Source organism: Haliaeetus albicilla, chromosome 13 (genome assembly GCF_947461875.1).
Source record: "Haliaeetus albicilla chromosome 13, bHalAlb1.1, whole genome shotgun sequence".
Lineage (NCBI taxonomy): Eukaryota > Metazoa > Chordata > Aves > Accipitriformes > Accipitridae > Haliaeetus > Haliaeetus albicilla.
Genome location: NC_091495.1, coordinates 21,913,202 through 21,928,828, shown reverse-complemented (window position 1 = coordinate 21,928,828; position 15,627 = coordinate 21,913,202). Strand labels below are relative to the sequence as shown.

General features: G+C 48.9%; 1 protein-coding gene across 5 annotated transcripts in view; it reads right to left on the bottom strand.

Moving 5' to 3' along the window:
• The window catches only part of MDGA1 (MAM domain containing glycosylphosphatidylinositol anchor 1), a 147,734-nt gene that overhangs the window by 14,170 nt on the left and 117,937 nt on the right, over positions 1–15,627 (bottom strand). For 4 of the 5 annotated variants that reach the window (XR_011327495.1, XM_069800386.1, XM_069800385.1 and 1 more), the window contains 2 exons: positions 11,260–11,412; positions 9,879–10,013 (listed from right to left, as the gene is read on the bottom strand). Coding sequence is in view for 4 of the 5 variants with exons in the window: in XM_069800386.1 (XP_069656487.1) it covers positions 9,879–10,013; positions 11,260–11,412 (288 nt within the window). In the remaining variant the exon portion in view is untranslated. Of the gene's footprint in view, positions 1–9,878; positions 10,014–11,259; positions 11,413–15,627 lie in introns of those variants that run through there. The other variant, XM_069800389.1, reaches the window with a different exon arrangement.

The following is a 15,627-nucleotide window of genomic DNA, read 5'->3' as shown; positions in this document are numbered from 1 at the left end:
TCTGGCATTTAAAAGGCAAGAATCGGGAGTCCTTGGGCTTTTCGCCAACTTCATATCCAACTCATTATACTGTCTTGCTTAAGCACATCCCTTTCCCATACTTAAACATTTTGCAGGGGGCAATGTGGACAGACTATGTCCTTCCCTACAGGACAGATGGGGTGTCTGACTCTCAGCCCCAAGCCCAGCTGTGTTTTCACAGCCCCTGAAAGCTGCCACAAACAGCAGCTCTGCTCCCATGTGCCAGCTCACCGCGCTGCCATGCTGCACAGCGCCTGCCCACGGCCGGCGCAGAAGTCACCATGGCAATTCACAGCAGATCTGACCATGGGATCAGGCTAGCAGCAGCTTCCCACCTGCCGAGCCATGGTCCCACTTGCCTTCAGTCCAGACGCTCAGTCTAGTAGTGACCAGGTCCTCAGTTTCCCCACACCTCCCGGAGACCTCCTGCCTAGGCAAGCAGGCAGGATGGTGCCTACCACTCTCTCAGCTGGATGCATGCTTGTTTACAGCCCAGCAAAGTGCAACAATACAATCTATGTAAATGCAGAGCAGGCAGAAACAGACCCTTCTCATACAGCAGTGTCGCATTCCTTGCTGAGCTTGAATAGATAAACTAGAGAGACCAAATACTTGATTTTGTGTGTTTAACAGAAAAAAACCCCTCTTGTCAGTGAAATTCTGTTGGGAAGAAAGATATAAAGGTATAAAGGTACAAAGTGTCTGGTCAGGGAAAGGGTGATTCAGGGGTAAGTTCAGAGCTGGTCACTTGTCAGGGCCACAGCTGTGTACATGCCCAGCACTGCCTCTGGCTTGGCCCCAGGCAGGGCAGAGGGAGCCCCAGGTGCTCACCACTGAAATGGACGCCGCCACTGCCTTCGTATCTCTGTGCAGCTCCTGGCAAGCAGGATGGGATGTGCTGGTGGGGATGCACCCACAAAGCCCTGACTCCCCCAGTGCAAGGCAGACAGGTTCTGTGGGCAGCAAAACAGCCCAGCCCCGCTGCCTTTATTGTAGCCCTAATCATTCCAAACACAGCACCATCTTTCTCTTAATTTAATAAGCAATTGTGGGACTATTTCTGCACCATTTCTGGTAGGCATGTGGGACAGGGGGACAGAAGGCATATGAATTAGCCTTTAGGGGGCATGCGATGGGGAAGCGGGGCTGGCCCTAGCTTCAGCTGCCAGCAACACCACCTGCACAGGGGCTTGGTTATGTCCAGACAGGGCTCCAAAGGAGGCCCAGAGGATGATTTGGTAGGGTCAGACTCCTGTTTGTCCTGAGTAGGAAGACAGCCAGTGTTGGTCTTTGTCAGACACACCAACCTCTCTCTTCTCACCTGGCAGCCTGCATCACTCACCGCTCTCCTAAAGTTGACCACTGTAGATTACAGGATCTAAATTAATCTCAAACCCCAGAATGGACTGTCTTGATTATGGTCCTAAGGCCCTACAGAGGGTAAATGCGAGATCATGGCTTCTCATTACAAAGACCATGTCCAAGGCAGGGCTTGAGACCTAGTCTGGTGGAGCAGCTGTGAAGAAGAGCCTCTGTAGGCAGCAGTGCTGGCCAGCCCACAGTCAAGATCATTACACTTGCTCTGTGCCTCAAGTAAGCGACCTGCAGCAGCTCATCTTTCTTCCCCTCTGATGTTTTCTGGAATCAAGCAGTCTGAGGCAGCCAGGCAGCTCCTTCCCTCTTAGTGTTGCTGTAGCTGGTGGTCTCCAGAAGTGCTGGGTACTACCTTAGGGAGGAGAGGCCAGCCTGAGGGAAAATGGGAGTACAAGGAACCTAGCAAGAAGTTGCCATGCATAGGCAACTATTCCCACCAATTTTGCAGACTCAAGAAGCGGAGCGAAACATAGTTGCGGTGAGGTCTGCTTACTCCTTGTTCACCCTCTGTTTCGTGACATGCCCAGATGCCTCCAGGCAAATGCTCTCTCTTCTCCCAGCTTTGATAACAGACCCTTTCATCTTTGCCACCAGAGACAGCTGGGTCCTTTGAGCAATTCATGTGCTCAGCTCTCAGACTGAGAGCATGCACTGTACTCAGCTCTCTCAGATGAGCTGAAACCGAAGTCTGCTTCATAGACTCTGCCAGGTTTAAAAGAGCACAACAGCCAGACAGGGGGAGTCTGCCTGCCTCCCTTCTGTGGGAAGGCTTTGCAAAGATCTCAGCCAGACAGGAGGGAGCCTCCCAGAGCCCCCAAAATACAAGTGGTGTGTGTGGAAGGGTTCCTGACAAGAACCCTGCAGAAGCAGTTGTACTTATGCTGAGGAAGACTTTGCCCGTCTCTTCTCTATCCCTATTAACAACCTATTTCCCCATCATGACCCAGTCTGTGGTCTCTCAGTCCTGGGAGCCAAGCACAGGGCAGCTGCACGGCTGCAGGGCTTGGAGCAGATGGGCTGTTTTAGTGTGATGCTGAAGCCAGCAAGACAGCAGGAATGAGCAGCTGAGATCACGTATTCTTCCTGTTGAACTGAAGATACCACTCATAATCTGTTCTCTGGCCTCCTCCTCTGCCTGACCCAAGGAGACATGAGAGGTGAATGTTTCAGGCCTGGGAAGTGGTTCGCTACAGGAAAGCTGTTAGACTGTGTTCCCAGCTTTGAGGCAGGATGCATTATAGCAAGACACTCCTTTCCCATTTCATGCCTGGCTGTGCTTTCACCAGAAACTTCCCAGGGGACTGGCTGAGACAGTGAGACTCCCAGCCTGGATCTGCAAACTTCTTCAGTTCAAGTGCTGGGGTGTCTGTCATCCCTGCAGAGCTCTCTTTGGAAGAGGCAGTCACTCCTGGAAGTAATGGTGATGACCGATACTTGTTGAGCATTTTTTGATCTTCTGGGAAGCATTTCAATACATGGTACCAAATCATGTCTTGTTGAAGTTCAAGAACAGATTGGGATGGTTGCACAAGTAGTGCAAGATAGTTATGAACTCTGCCCACAAACTCCCCCCAGCCTTTATCCTGTCAGAGCACCCAGGGGGGTCTCCAGATGTGCACCTGGAATAACCAGGTTCAGTCTCCACTTGTACAATTATGGCACTGGTGAAATAGTTAATGGTCCATGGAGAGAACAGAAGAGTGACCTGGGAGTGCTAAAGAAGTAGCTGGATATGCACTGTGAGCTCCTGTTTCCTCTTAAGTGTCTGTTAAGTTTTGTATCTAACAATTTCAGGGTCTGAATAATTGATGCAACACCTGATGTCTCAGGAGACAATCAGGTTGCAATATATCCTTACAGCTACTCAACTTTGCGCAAGGTGGCTGCTGCTGCTGTAAGCCAAGTCTGAATGGAAAGATGCTTTGTTGAGAGCCTGGAGCAAGGGAGGGGGGAATCATAGAAGCTTCCCACCAGAGAGTAACAGTGACTCAAATCAGGTGAGCAGGAGCAAATGAATTGGTGTCAGCAACCTGTGCCTCTGACAACGTTCTCAACAAATTCTGCAGCAGGAATGTGCTCAGATCATGACTGATAAGACAGAAGAGGAGGACTTTTGAAAAAGGCAACGGTTCAGTGGCTATCTGCACTGGGAACTTGATTCAGTGATGCACTTTTAGTGAGGGGCAAGGAAAGGTGGGGATCAGTGCACCCAGATTCAAGGTACTAAGCAGAATGCCTGCATCAACATGAAGACATGTCATTCATGGAATAAAAATGACACATAGCCAATCCACATCTGAACACCTTTCCCTCCTCTCCATGTTTTCTTCAGCTTTACATGCCAAGCTCTTTGGCTTAGGGATGATTCAGTCCCACACCTGCAAGCCGTGTCAAGCATGCTGTTGGTGGTCTTTGTAAGTAAACATCAAATGAAGGTGTAGACACATAGTATTTATTGGGCTCCAGCAAGAGTAACTGAAGGGAGTCCTCTGCCCTTGGTTATGCAGGAAGTTTGATTAGATGATGTATTGGTCCCATTTGGTCTTAATAATCTTTAAATCTATGGCTCTAACCCAAAGTTCACTGAAGCCTTTAGGAAAACAATTTCAGTGGTCTTTGGTTCAGAGCCACTGTATTGAACCTACAGAGCTTGAACCACAAACATGTGGTTATTTTGCCAGGTATTTATGATCCTTGCTCATGGTAATTGACTAACTTCCCAAAAACCAAAGCAGATACTACCAGAAGAGCACAGTCTATCCAAAGGGTCCATACCATAGCCCTCAGGAAGCTGCTGGATGTCTGCACAAAACATTAGTCAAATACACATCTATTGATGGAGGAATGAGTAAAGCCAAGAACCCATCTGAATAAGTGGAAAGAGTATTAAAAAAATTTAATAATTTTTTTCATTACAACTGTTCACTTAACTCTAACTGCAACTTGTTTTCAAGAGCCTAGAGGGAAGTGAATCCTACTCATTAGGAAAATCAGCCTCCCCTCAATCAATCCAGTGATGTAATCTCTACTGTGTAGAGTTATTGCACTGGAGATAATGGCATGGATTTCATGAAAGATGCATCTGTATGTAAGGCAAACTTTATATATCCAACAGAATGCAGCTACCTCCAGGGTGCCACCTGTATAGCTGTGTGCAATAGCAGGGTGCTGTGTTCATAAACAAGGTTTGGGTAGGGAGGAGGGAGCTACAATGTTGAATCTTACAAAAAGGACACCTTCATGGTTCAAATTGCTTTTACATTGTCATAGCTTGTACCTATCAATCTGTGTGGCCTGACAGCTCTGACTACTGTCACTTGTCAGAAACAAGATGCAGCCACATGGCATCCATTCTAACACTTGCTCCTGTATGTGATCATCCATCGCGACCTCTCAAACACACCTTTGCACTGGTTGCATTATCTGAGTTGAAGAAGTAAAGCAGCAATTCAGTTTGGCAGGCCTTCCAGATCTGTGTTTCCTACTCAGCAGGAGGGCGTCAGTGGTGACACCACCAGTGTAAGTGGCCTGCCTACAACCCAATTACCCCTGTGAAACAGCTTATGGCTTTCTTGAACTTGGATGCTGTGGCAAGTGATCTGATCAGGTCTTACTGTTTCTAGTGATTCAGAACAAAAGTCCCTCTTAATCAGTCCCAAGCACTGTTCCTCACAGTATAATAGAATAGAATAGTTCAGTTGGAAGGGACCTACAATCATCATCTAGTCCAACTGCCTGACCACCTCGATCACCTCTCCAGGAAGCCCGTTCCAGTGTCTGACCACCCTCTCAGTAGACAAATGTTTCCTAATATCTAGTCTGATCCTCCCCTAATGCAGCTTTGAACCATTCCCACGTGTCCTGTCACTGTATACCAGGGAGAAGAGATCAGCACCTCCCTCTCCACTTCCCCTCCTCAAGAAGCTGTAGAGCTGTAGAGCAGTGAGTAGTTTACAATTTCATTGGAAGCTTCCCACCCTGATTATACATAGGCTAGACTTAGCTGGGGTGGTCAGATAAAGTCTGTGTCATCACTAAGCTGGAACAACAGCATCTTTAACTCTTCATGAGTTTCACAGATGCTGGACACATGCCAGAAAATAAGCCTGTTCCCTGATTTCTGGGAGAGGAACTGGCCAAGGTAAGATCATGACACTGCTATTGCAGAAAGGAGGCTCAAAGTACAAAAATTGCAAGCCAAGAGCAGGGTCTTCAGACATTGCATTCAATCATGCCCAGCTCGTGAAGCCCAGGACTTGCCAGTTTCACTGCAGGAAGCAGCTGAACAGTCCCATATTGGGAGGTACCCCAGGGCAAGGTGCGGTCTTTGCCTTCTCCCCTCTCTGAGGCCATATCTCATTGTAAGCCTGTGTGCAGTGACTACTGCTATTAGAAACACAGCAGATATAGTTTGAAAAGGGTCTACCAGTGAGCTCTCAAATCAGAAGGAGGCTAAAAAAATGCTGCTTTGGTACATCCTACATCACTGCTTTTATGTAGGTACCCCTGGGAGCAAGTAAACTTTTTGACCCAAGTGTTTTCCCCATGAGCACAGTCACTGGTTCACAAGCTAGGGGGCTATAGTGTTAGCAATCACTGGGTACCATGGGGACCATAATGGCCAAACAAAAAGCTAAACCCACTGTGGCTGAAATTTCCTCGTCCCTCTGAGCAACCTTCCTCCTGTGGTCTGACCATGAAGGCATCTCTTGCTGCAGGGTCTGCAAGAGCATCCAGCAGCGGGCAGGAGGCCATGCAGATTATAACCTGGCTACCACTGAGCTAAAAGACGTGAGAGAGAGGTGGCAGGGGACTGCAGTGGGAGCGGTCCACTGGGGACACTGTCCACTCAAAGCATCCCCCTCCCAGGCAGCCCCTGGGAAGGGAGGAAGAAGAGTCTGATGGATGAAGCAAGGACTTATCTGCTCCCAGCTGTGATGCTGACTGACCAAGCCAACTTGACAAAGAAGCTTTCTGAACCTGGCAACTGGTCGCTGCCCGACATGGCTAGCCTCCTCTCCTGAAGAAAGCAAGCAATTCCTCTTTTGATATACCTGCACCTGCTGCAAGCAAGACACCCTCACTCTTGAATGCCTGGTGGAAACGGGATTTCTTTCCTTCCCCTCCTCCTGATTTTTGTGTTTGGGCTGGCAGGATTGTAGGGCAATGTGAATGCTTGCTCTGGATGGGGCCAGAGAAAGGAAAACCGATGACCAAATAACTCCAGAAGAACAGGAATTGCCTCCAGGGAGCTCCCCTTCACTCTGCTCTCTCATCAGCTGGGAGATATTCAACATCACCCTGCTCTACTAGTTGCTGAATATTTTATACCATGGCTACAAACGCTCCATTTGTATTCTGTTTCTCTCTTTCGTCATATCTATTATAAACGAGTAGTGTCTGGGAACTCTCCCAGGGAAGATTTGCCTGGATGGCTATGGATATTTTACAGTCAAATTGTGAGAGTAAACCAGCTTTCAAGTTCTGTAGAGGGGGGAAAAAGGTAATAAAAGGGTTATTAAAAAAATAAATAAATGTCGGGATTTTATACAGCTTCTTTTCATAGTGACAGAGCTTCGGTTTGCTCCACGATGGAGCTGGAGCTGCTAGGAGAGGCTTGGGCTGGGAGATGTCCTCTTGCTGGCACCGTCTGCCAACAGGAGCAATGTGATAAGCTCTCGCTAAATGCTACAGCTGGCTCAGCAGGGCTGGCATCTGGCTTGGTAGGACTGGGCCGGCACTAGGTGAGCCAGGGGTTGGAGCTGTGCCTGCAGGCATCAGGGATAGCTTGCTACATGGGAAGCAAGACATAGCCCAGGGCTGTAGCCACTCCATCTTTACCTTCATATTGTCACATATGTGATACAGGTAGGAGGCCAGGGTCTGTCCCTTCATTTGACAGGAGAAGTCCTAGCGAGAAGCCCTGTATCTGAGACAGTTCACTCTCCTTCAACCTACGGCTAAAGAAGAAGAGCTGAAGAAACATCCTTTGACCTCAGGCAGGCTGCCACTTCCTCAGGGGACTCTGAGAGGACTTCAGCTGCAAAGGGCATCAAGCTTGGCACCACCCGAACAAGCTAAAGCTTCCTGGCAGGTTTTCACAACCTCCACAGAAGCAAATCCAGCCAGGGAGTAACCAACATGCATTAGAAATGTAGATCGAGCCATTAGACTTGCTGGTGAAACAGAGCGTGTCCCAAACGCGGGTTCATTCGTGCGTGTGCAGGGATGAGGACAGCTATGCCAGAGTGCTGCCAGTGTGGCAGTAAGTAAAAAGACCAAGTAGCATAAGAGTTAGTAAATAGCATAGTGGGAATGATGAAAACCAGACAATTTTATGATTACTAGGCATTCTGATTTTTCCTGTAAAGGCCTCAGTTTCACCCTGGTGCCCCGATATGTAGAAGAGAAGCCAAAACGATTACAGAATATCATGACTGGCCCTGAAAGAAACTCCAGAGTAGAGAGCAGATGCGAAGTACTGAATTTCAATCTGCAGACAGATATATTGTGGGTTCGAGAGACAAAGCCACATATTCCACAGGCAAAGAGAAAAAGAACTTTTTCTCATTACTTTCTCTTTCATTCTCTATCTAGTCAGTCTAATTTTAAAATAATTTATTTGCTCTCAGCTCAGCAGCACCCACTCTGGAAATCATCATATGGCAGTAAAGAGTCTATCCACCTTGCACAAATTTACCAGCCCCTTTGTGCATCAAGGGGAAAATGGGGAGCAGGCAGGGGCAGCAACATTGAGTATGTAGGGAAAAATCAACAGATATAAAAGATGCCTGAAGCCAATAGAAAATAGCACTAAGGTTTTCTTAGGTCTGGGGAGTCACTGTATCTTTTGCTCTGAGCAATTTCTGGGTGGAGCAAATGAATAAAGAGTTAAAACACTAAAAGCCAAAAACCTGTAATGAATTGATTCCATGGCATGTCCTGTCTACCCCATCTCCAGACAGACCACCACATGAGAGCTGTAAAACAGCTCTCTTCCGAAAGCAAGCAAAAGCTTATGGGCTTTTACTTTCCCCTTGAAATTAACTTGGAAATATGACACATTGCTGTATTCCTAAAAGAAACAAAGCAAGAGAGGCCTCCTCCCTCCACATCTTCTTTCCTTGCCAGTCTCCCACCAGTCTGGGCCACCCTTCATTGCAATCACAAAGAATGAGATCCCTTTCAAAGCCTCCAGAAGACATGCAGGAATTAGGCAGCAAGGCTGACTGACCACAATGGACAATGGCAGGGAACAAGGGAGTTTGCCAGCCAGCATTAACAGCTGGACTCTGTCAGCTAAGCAAGACCAGAAGGTCCAGGAAAACCTGGTGTGAACCAACACTGACAGTGCTCTGAGCAACCTGCCGCCCCTGGCATGAAGACAACACAGAGCAGCCTGTCTGCAGGGGGAATACAGGTGCACGCAAACACCTCCGACCTAGCTGGACTCTGAGTGCAGACAGCAAATATGAGCCCTCAGAGCAAAGACAGAGATGGAGACCTCCTCAGTGAACCGTAGCCCAGCTCTTACCACATGGCATCCACAGGGTCAGGGTTTCACCTCCCCCCCACTGAGAGAAGATCCCAGGCTTTGCAGCTTAACCTCTCTGCTGTGCCATACGCGCATGGAGATGTGGTGGCCAGACTCAGGAGCATGTTCCCTCCCAATGACATCAATGGTGCCAAGCAGAGAGCTGTTAATTAACCCCGTTTATTGAAGGGCGGACACATTCCTGCCTGGGCCCTGATTTTTCAGTCAGGCTCCAGTCCAGCAGGTGATTAATAACCCAGCGTGCTGTGGGGAGAGTGCATCTATTATTCAAATTAATGAAATTATAATCAAGAGGTGACAAATTAGCAATTGCTCCTTGACTGGATATGGAAACTCATTAGTGCGCCAGGCGCTTCTGGGGTCCTTGCTGCTTTTGTAGGCTTACAGTTAGAGAGAAGGGAGTCAGGCAGAGCAGACAGCCCCTTGGCACAGCCGAGGGAACACGCATCCTGCCCAGCTCGAAATAGCTGCGGCCACCACAGAGCCCTCCAGTCCCACAAAGCCCCTCCACCTCTGTATCCTCTCCGATGGACAGACTGTTCACCTGGTGTCCTGCTGCCTGGAGCAAGGTGGCTATGGCCATGAGCGGAGAAAATGTGTGCACATCGGTACAATGCTCATTTTTTGTGGAGGGTAGAGAGCCTTATGGTAGAGGAGGAGTGAGCCAGAGGGGAAAGGGTGATGGCTGACTGCAAGATACTGCCCTGGGGATGGGCTGCAACAGCCTCACAACCCTGACACTGCTGTGGTGTGGGTAAGGGACAAATATGTGAAAGCAGCAGCCCACTCTGGCACTTTGAGCACTGGAGTAGGACTCCCACCCTCCTGAATCACTGTGCTGCAGGCACAGCTGGCAGAGCAAGAGGCTGGAGGTCTTCCCTGACAGCCCACACTAGGCTGGGGTTACCCTTCCCTGGAGGGTACTCACCGATGTGCTTCCCGTACATGTGGTAGTAGAAGGAGACACAGTAATACTTGGCAGTAATGTTGTAGAGGGGGCTGATAAGCCGGGCTTTGTCTCCTGTCACCCGGGGCCGGGATGCCTCGATGAACATGTAATAACCTACAGAACAAGATGGAAAGGTGGGGAAAGGCAGCATGCACTGGGTCTCCCTTCCTGCAACCGATGGCATGCCAGAGTCTGGGAGACCACTCCTCCTCTGAGAGACATGGTCTTGCTCTTCCCATCTGCTCTGCATACACTGTGATCCCAGCCAGAGACACTTGCATGATGTCCACAGTGCCTCCCCTGCCTCTGCAGTATTTAGGGGAGAGCAGGAGAGGCAGACATCAGCAGACTCACTGTGAGCACATGCAACAGATGAGTCCCTGAACATTCACACACATATGTGTCTGGGTGCAAACTGAGCCTTTCTCCTGCAGCACAAGGAGCCCCAGAGCTGACTGCACTGTGTAAGGAGGAAACTAGAAAGAGGAGGGAGAAACCATTCCAGCCTAATTTCTCTGCCTCAAACAGAGGGAGAGAGGATTCGGTATATCTCACCTAAACAATATTCTTGTCTAAAGAGAACAATACCAAAGTAGTTGTTAACAACCCAGGGAGGAACAGATTAGCTATTTAATTTGTTGGCACTGTTTTCAATGCTGGATCAGGCTGGTATACTGAACACTAATGGGAAAAGCCATTTCCTTAGCTAGCCATTGGATGTTTCCCATTTTTTTTCTGAGTTCAAAGATTTGTGCTTGCATACAAATTTACTTTCCTCATTAGAGAAAGGGGAAAGTAATATCCAGCTAAAATGGGAGCATGTACTCCATGCACAGCTAGTGAGAGCAATACACAACACCAGTTTCCTCCAGCTAGAGGTGAGGCACTTGCTGTCACCCTGCAGGCAGCTCCTGCCTGTTCTCTCATGCTCCTGCTTGGTACTAAGGAGATCTGTTTGCCTCCCTGAGACCTTCTTTGAGCAAACAGCTGGCTAAAGCCAGAAGGGCCATTTCTAGGTGTTAGAGACGTTCTCCTAGTTGTTTATCCTTTTCTGACTTCAAAACAAGCATCAAATGGGATGAGGGCATTAGGCAGCAGGCAATTAGCTGGTAACAAGAACTAATGCTCACACTATTCCCTTAAACAAAGTCGTGGGCGTTTTAATTGTGTGTTTAATGCCAATCAGTAACATGCAAATTAACTGCCTGCTCCCTGCACCCTGTGCGGAGGAGAAGCATGTTGTGTGGAAAGCAGATCAGCATTCCACCAGCTCCCAGAGCCATAGGTAGGACTCCTGACAAATGACAGCATGCATCTTGCCTCCACAGCCAAGTCAAAAGAAACCCAGATGTGTGCCTACCCTCCGGTGTACCGCTGATGTCCGTGGGGGGTCCCGTGTTGACGGTTCGCTTGGGGTTCTGTGTCAGGGCGTTCTGCCGGGTCCAGTCAAAGTTGTCCATCTTGTCCTGCATGAAGCCACAGATCTTCTCGTCCTCAAAGCGGCAGGTGTTATCTGCAGGGAAAAGAAGGTGCTGGTCAGCTGCCACTTGTCAAACCTCATCCCTGAGGCTGCCTGGGTGCTTGCAGCAAGTCTCACGGCACTGCTATGTCATCACTGAGGCTCTGTGTCAAGCCGGGGACAGGTGGGCAGCCCCTGACCTCAAGAGGAGGCTGAAAAGGAATATATCCATGATTAGTATGATTATGGAAGGGTTAACCCAGGTTGATGGATGTGATGGTCTGATGAAATGGAAGAAGGCTATTAGGGCTAAAGAGAAAGAAAGATTCTGCTGGGAGGTCTGAGGGGGCAAACGTAGAGGAGGGTAGACAGAGCATTGAAGACAAACAGGCCACAAGGGCATTTAAACCAGAACAACTTGATGGTAGAATAATTTCCCCAGGAGAGAGGAAAAAGCACCAGCAGATGACCCCCCCCCTTGGGGCTGTAAATTAAACTAAACTATGGCACACATGAAAAAAATCAGCTGTGGAGAAGAGGTCAGCTCAGTGCTACAAATGTGTCATTTAGCTAGAGTACATCCAATTTGTACCAGCTAAAAGGCACATTTGATATTGCAGCTTATGCTGGTTCCCCTAACAAAATAAGTCATGTAGGTAAAAGATTTTTATGTAGGATCAACCACATGTGCAACAGGGCTTGGTTTTACTACTACCACAAGGCAGTCACACCCTACAGCAATATTGTAAGACAGGTGAAAAATCTTGTGCATAGACATAACCCAATATGGACTTGCAGAGATTGGAATGAATTGGACTTGACCAGGCTGAAGATAGTAACCTTTGTGGTAAAAAGGTAGTTCCTGAGCCACAAAACCAAAAGCCAAGAACCAGCTTTACACTGCTGACACAGTAGGAGAAGGGCGGAGGAAACAGGCAGAAGAGAAAGAGAAAACAGGTCCAAGACCCGATGTGAAAATTCCTTTGTGTTCTGAAAGGTCCCTGGGCAGAAACTGGAGCTGGAGAATGGGCTGAGAGTGGGATCTCAGACCTCGCGAGTGGCGCAGACACAGTAAGCACATATCTCTTTACTTTCTGCCTGTATATAAGAGCAAGATGTGCTATGAAACTGAAAGAACACATACAGAAAGGAAAACAAGGCTCTTGCTAAGGGCTTGGGATGTGCTGGAAACCTCATCCATGGCATGCTGGTGCAAGACTGAACTTTTGGGGGTTTACCCCCCACACTGTTCCTGTTATCATGCCCAGATGAAGAGAAGCCCAAATGCCTGCTTGGGCTCCTGCATTCCTGTATCTTCAGTGGTGATTTCCTCTGGTTCCTGGGCAGGAGGCTCTTTGTCCTAGCATGGGTGACTCTGGCAGGACATGTAGGGCAGAGCAGGGTCAGCAACCTATGGGCTGGGTGCTAAGGATGGGATGGGCAAGGGAAGCATTCTGCGATGCCAGGAACAAAAGCTCCAGACATGGTATGTTGTGATGGTAGGAGCTTCACACACCTTCCATGCACACCAAAATCTGCCATCTTGTACCAGAGAGGAGAGACGACTCACGAAATGAGCAGCATCTTGGCTCTGAGATGCTGCACCTCCCAGTTCCTACCCTGCAGCTAAGGCCCCTCCCATCCCCTTCCATTTGGAAAAGAAAACGACCATCATCCGAACAGACATCAAAAGCCTGCACACCCCTGTGGCAGGGAAAGGGGTTCCCCCTTCCTGCCTGTCTCTCTCCAGCACCCCACCAAAGCAGTGAGAAAAGAGGAGGCAACCTCCCGCTGTGGCCTGCAGAAAGGTCTTTGACACCGCACGCCGGGCGCTGCGCTGCAAGCCAAGGGCTTGGCTCGCGGACCGGGGCAGCGCGGTTTACTGTAAACTCAGCAGGAAACGCCGCCCCTCCGAGCTGAGCACAGCCACGGGGAGCTCGGCTGGGCTGGCCACTTAACAGCTGATTATCGCTGGCTAAGTGCTTTCCATTCAATCCGCTCATTTCTAATTAGCATCCTAATCCAAATTAGCCACTGCTCCGCAGTGCCAAGCACAGGGGACCACAGGGCAGCTGGAGCCGAAGGAGGAGGGAGGGAGGAGCGGACAACAACGAGGCAGATGCCTGCAAGTTTTGAGACAGGACAGCTACGTGGGACGGGGGTGGCTTCTTTCATCCCCAGCACAAGGAGATGGAGGGCAAAGGGGTGAGAAAGCAGCTTCTAAGGGTCCTTCCCCAGCCCTCGTGGCTGAGAGAAGGGAGTTCATGGCTGTACCAGACACCCACCGGTCCTCAGAGGAGGGGCTGGAGCCCGCAAGCTTTCTGAGATTGTTGGATTGGTCTAACACCCCTGGCTTCTCTCCATCGGGCTGAAGACAAACATTTGTGTGGCTCCAGCTCACAGGTTGCCAGCTGCAGTTAGAAGACACAAGTTTTTTTCTTACAATGGCATTATCCTACACAGCAGGATCCACCACGACTGTCCTTGTGCAACCACAGCGACCGGGATGGTTTGCACTTCTGACCCTGTTGTGCATGTGGACCTTCAGAGGAGAAAGGTGACAACTTTCTCCAGCACAAAACTCCCTTAACAGGGAATATCATGTGGAAAGCAGAGCTGAAAGCTGTAACACAGAGGCCAGCCAGGCAACTGATTGAGAGGGAGCAAACCCAGAAAGGACGAGGCACAGAAACCAAAGGAGAGGGAGACTAAGGAGAAAGCCCAAGCTCAGGTGCAGATAAGAGAGAGCTGTGCAAGACAAGAGGGCTGAGGACAGTATTCCCAGCTTAGCTCTAAGGCCTGGTCGTGCCAGCTGATAGACTGCTGTGCCTCATTTGTAAGAAGCCCCACACATCCATGGGATGAGACTGCTCAGAGAAGAAGACTCAAAAGCTTGAAGAGAGCTCTTTCAATGCCAGACAGGGCCCTGACTCCATCCTCCCTTCTCACTCAGATGCAGTTATTTCCGGAAGGCAATGCTTCTAGCAGAGAGCATAAAATAGAGAAGGGTCTTGTGTACCACAGATACCACAACACAATCAAGCTTATGTGCAACACCATTTGCTGTGCAGGAGTTTATTATTTACAGCACATTGCCTCTGCTTAGCTTGGGATCTCAAGGCACTTTGCAACAATTAATGAACAAGGATTTTTAACATCTCTATGAGGTAGTAATGCCTCTTGCTATATATCTCCTGCATTACAAGTGGGGAAATAGATGCACAAAAGCATAGAGACACACGTTTAAGGTCACAGCAGGCAGTGCCAAAGCTGGAAACAGAGCCCAAGTGCTCTGACTCCTGGTTCTTTGCTTTAAAACAAGCCACAGGAAGGCAAAGCTCTGGCGTTCCTCCGAGCTAGAAGTGGAGGTGCCGAGAATAACCAGGAGAAGTTCGGTGTGGTTTGAGACACTGCCAGCACATCACCTCTGGGTGGTTTTCAGCAAGGATCACCAGGAGAAACCTGGCAGATCCAGCCAAAAAGAAAACCTTTAAATGACCTGCTGTGTCTCAGAGGCCAAGCAGTGATCTAACTGTTGACCTCGGCTGTGTGAAGCAAACCTTCTTGCAGACTCAGACCATCTGCCAGGGATCCTGGCTTAGCACTGCAGCGCAAAGGAAGCTTCCTGTTTAAAAATTAAACAGCGAATTTAAATATTGAACACAGAAGTTGTTCTCTGGATTGTTAGAGGTGAGGTGGAGGTGGCAGGGGAGCTGGCTCCTCAAAGGCTGGAGATAGCGCTGTCTTCACCAAACAGATTTCCTTGGCAGGCTTTGCAGTGGCGGCAGCTCAAAGTGCAGAAATGTTTGCTCCTGGTTACAGAAACCTCCCTGCATTCCTAAGGGAGAGACCCTCTGCCGTGGCTATTAGCATTTCTTGTTGCTTTGCCTTCTTGAGAAACATAATGGAGGCTTTCATTTCAAGTCCTTACGGGGAAGCCACTCCTGATCCTGCAATTCTGGCTGCCGGATGAATGCAAAAAATAATAATCCTCCTCTAGCTGCAGAATATGGGTGAATAGCAGATGGAGCGCACTTGAATAAAATTGCCTTCGTCATTTAGCTGTGGTCTGATGACTGAAACTGGCTTGGAGCATAAGGGACCATGCTCCGAGCCTCAGCTCTGTTGCAGACCTGCTGCATGACCCACAGGCTATCACTTTGTCTCTGGAGATCAGTTTCCTCATCTAGAAGGTGAAGACAATGAAAACTGTATTGCAACCTCAAAGTATGTTGGGATCTAAGAAAAAGCATTTAACAGCCTTTTCCA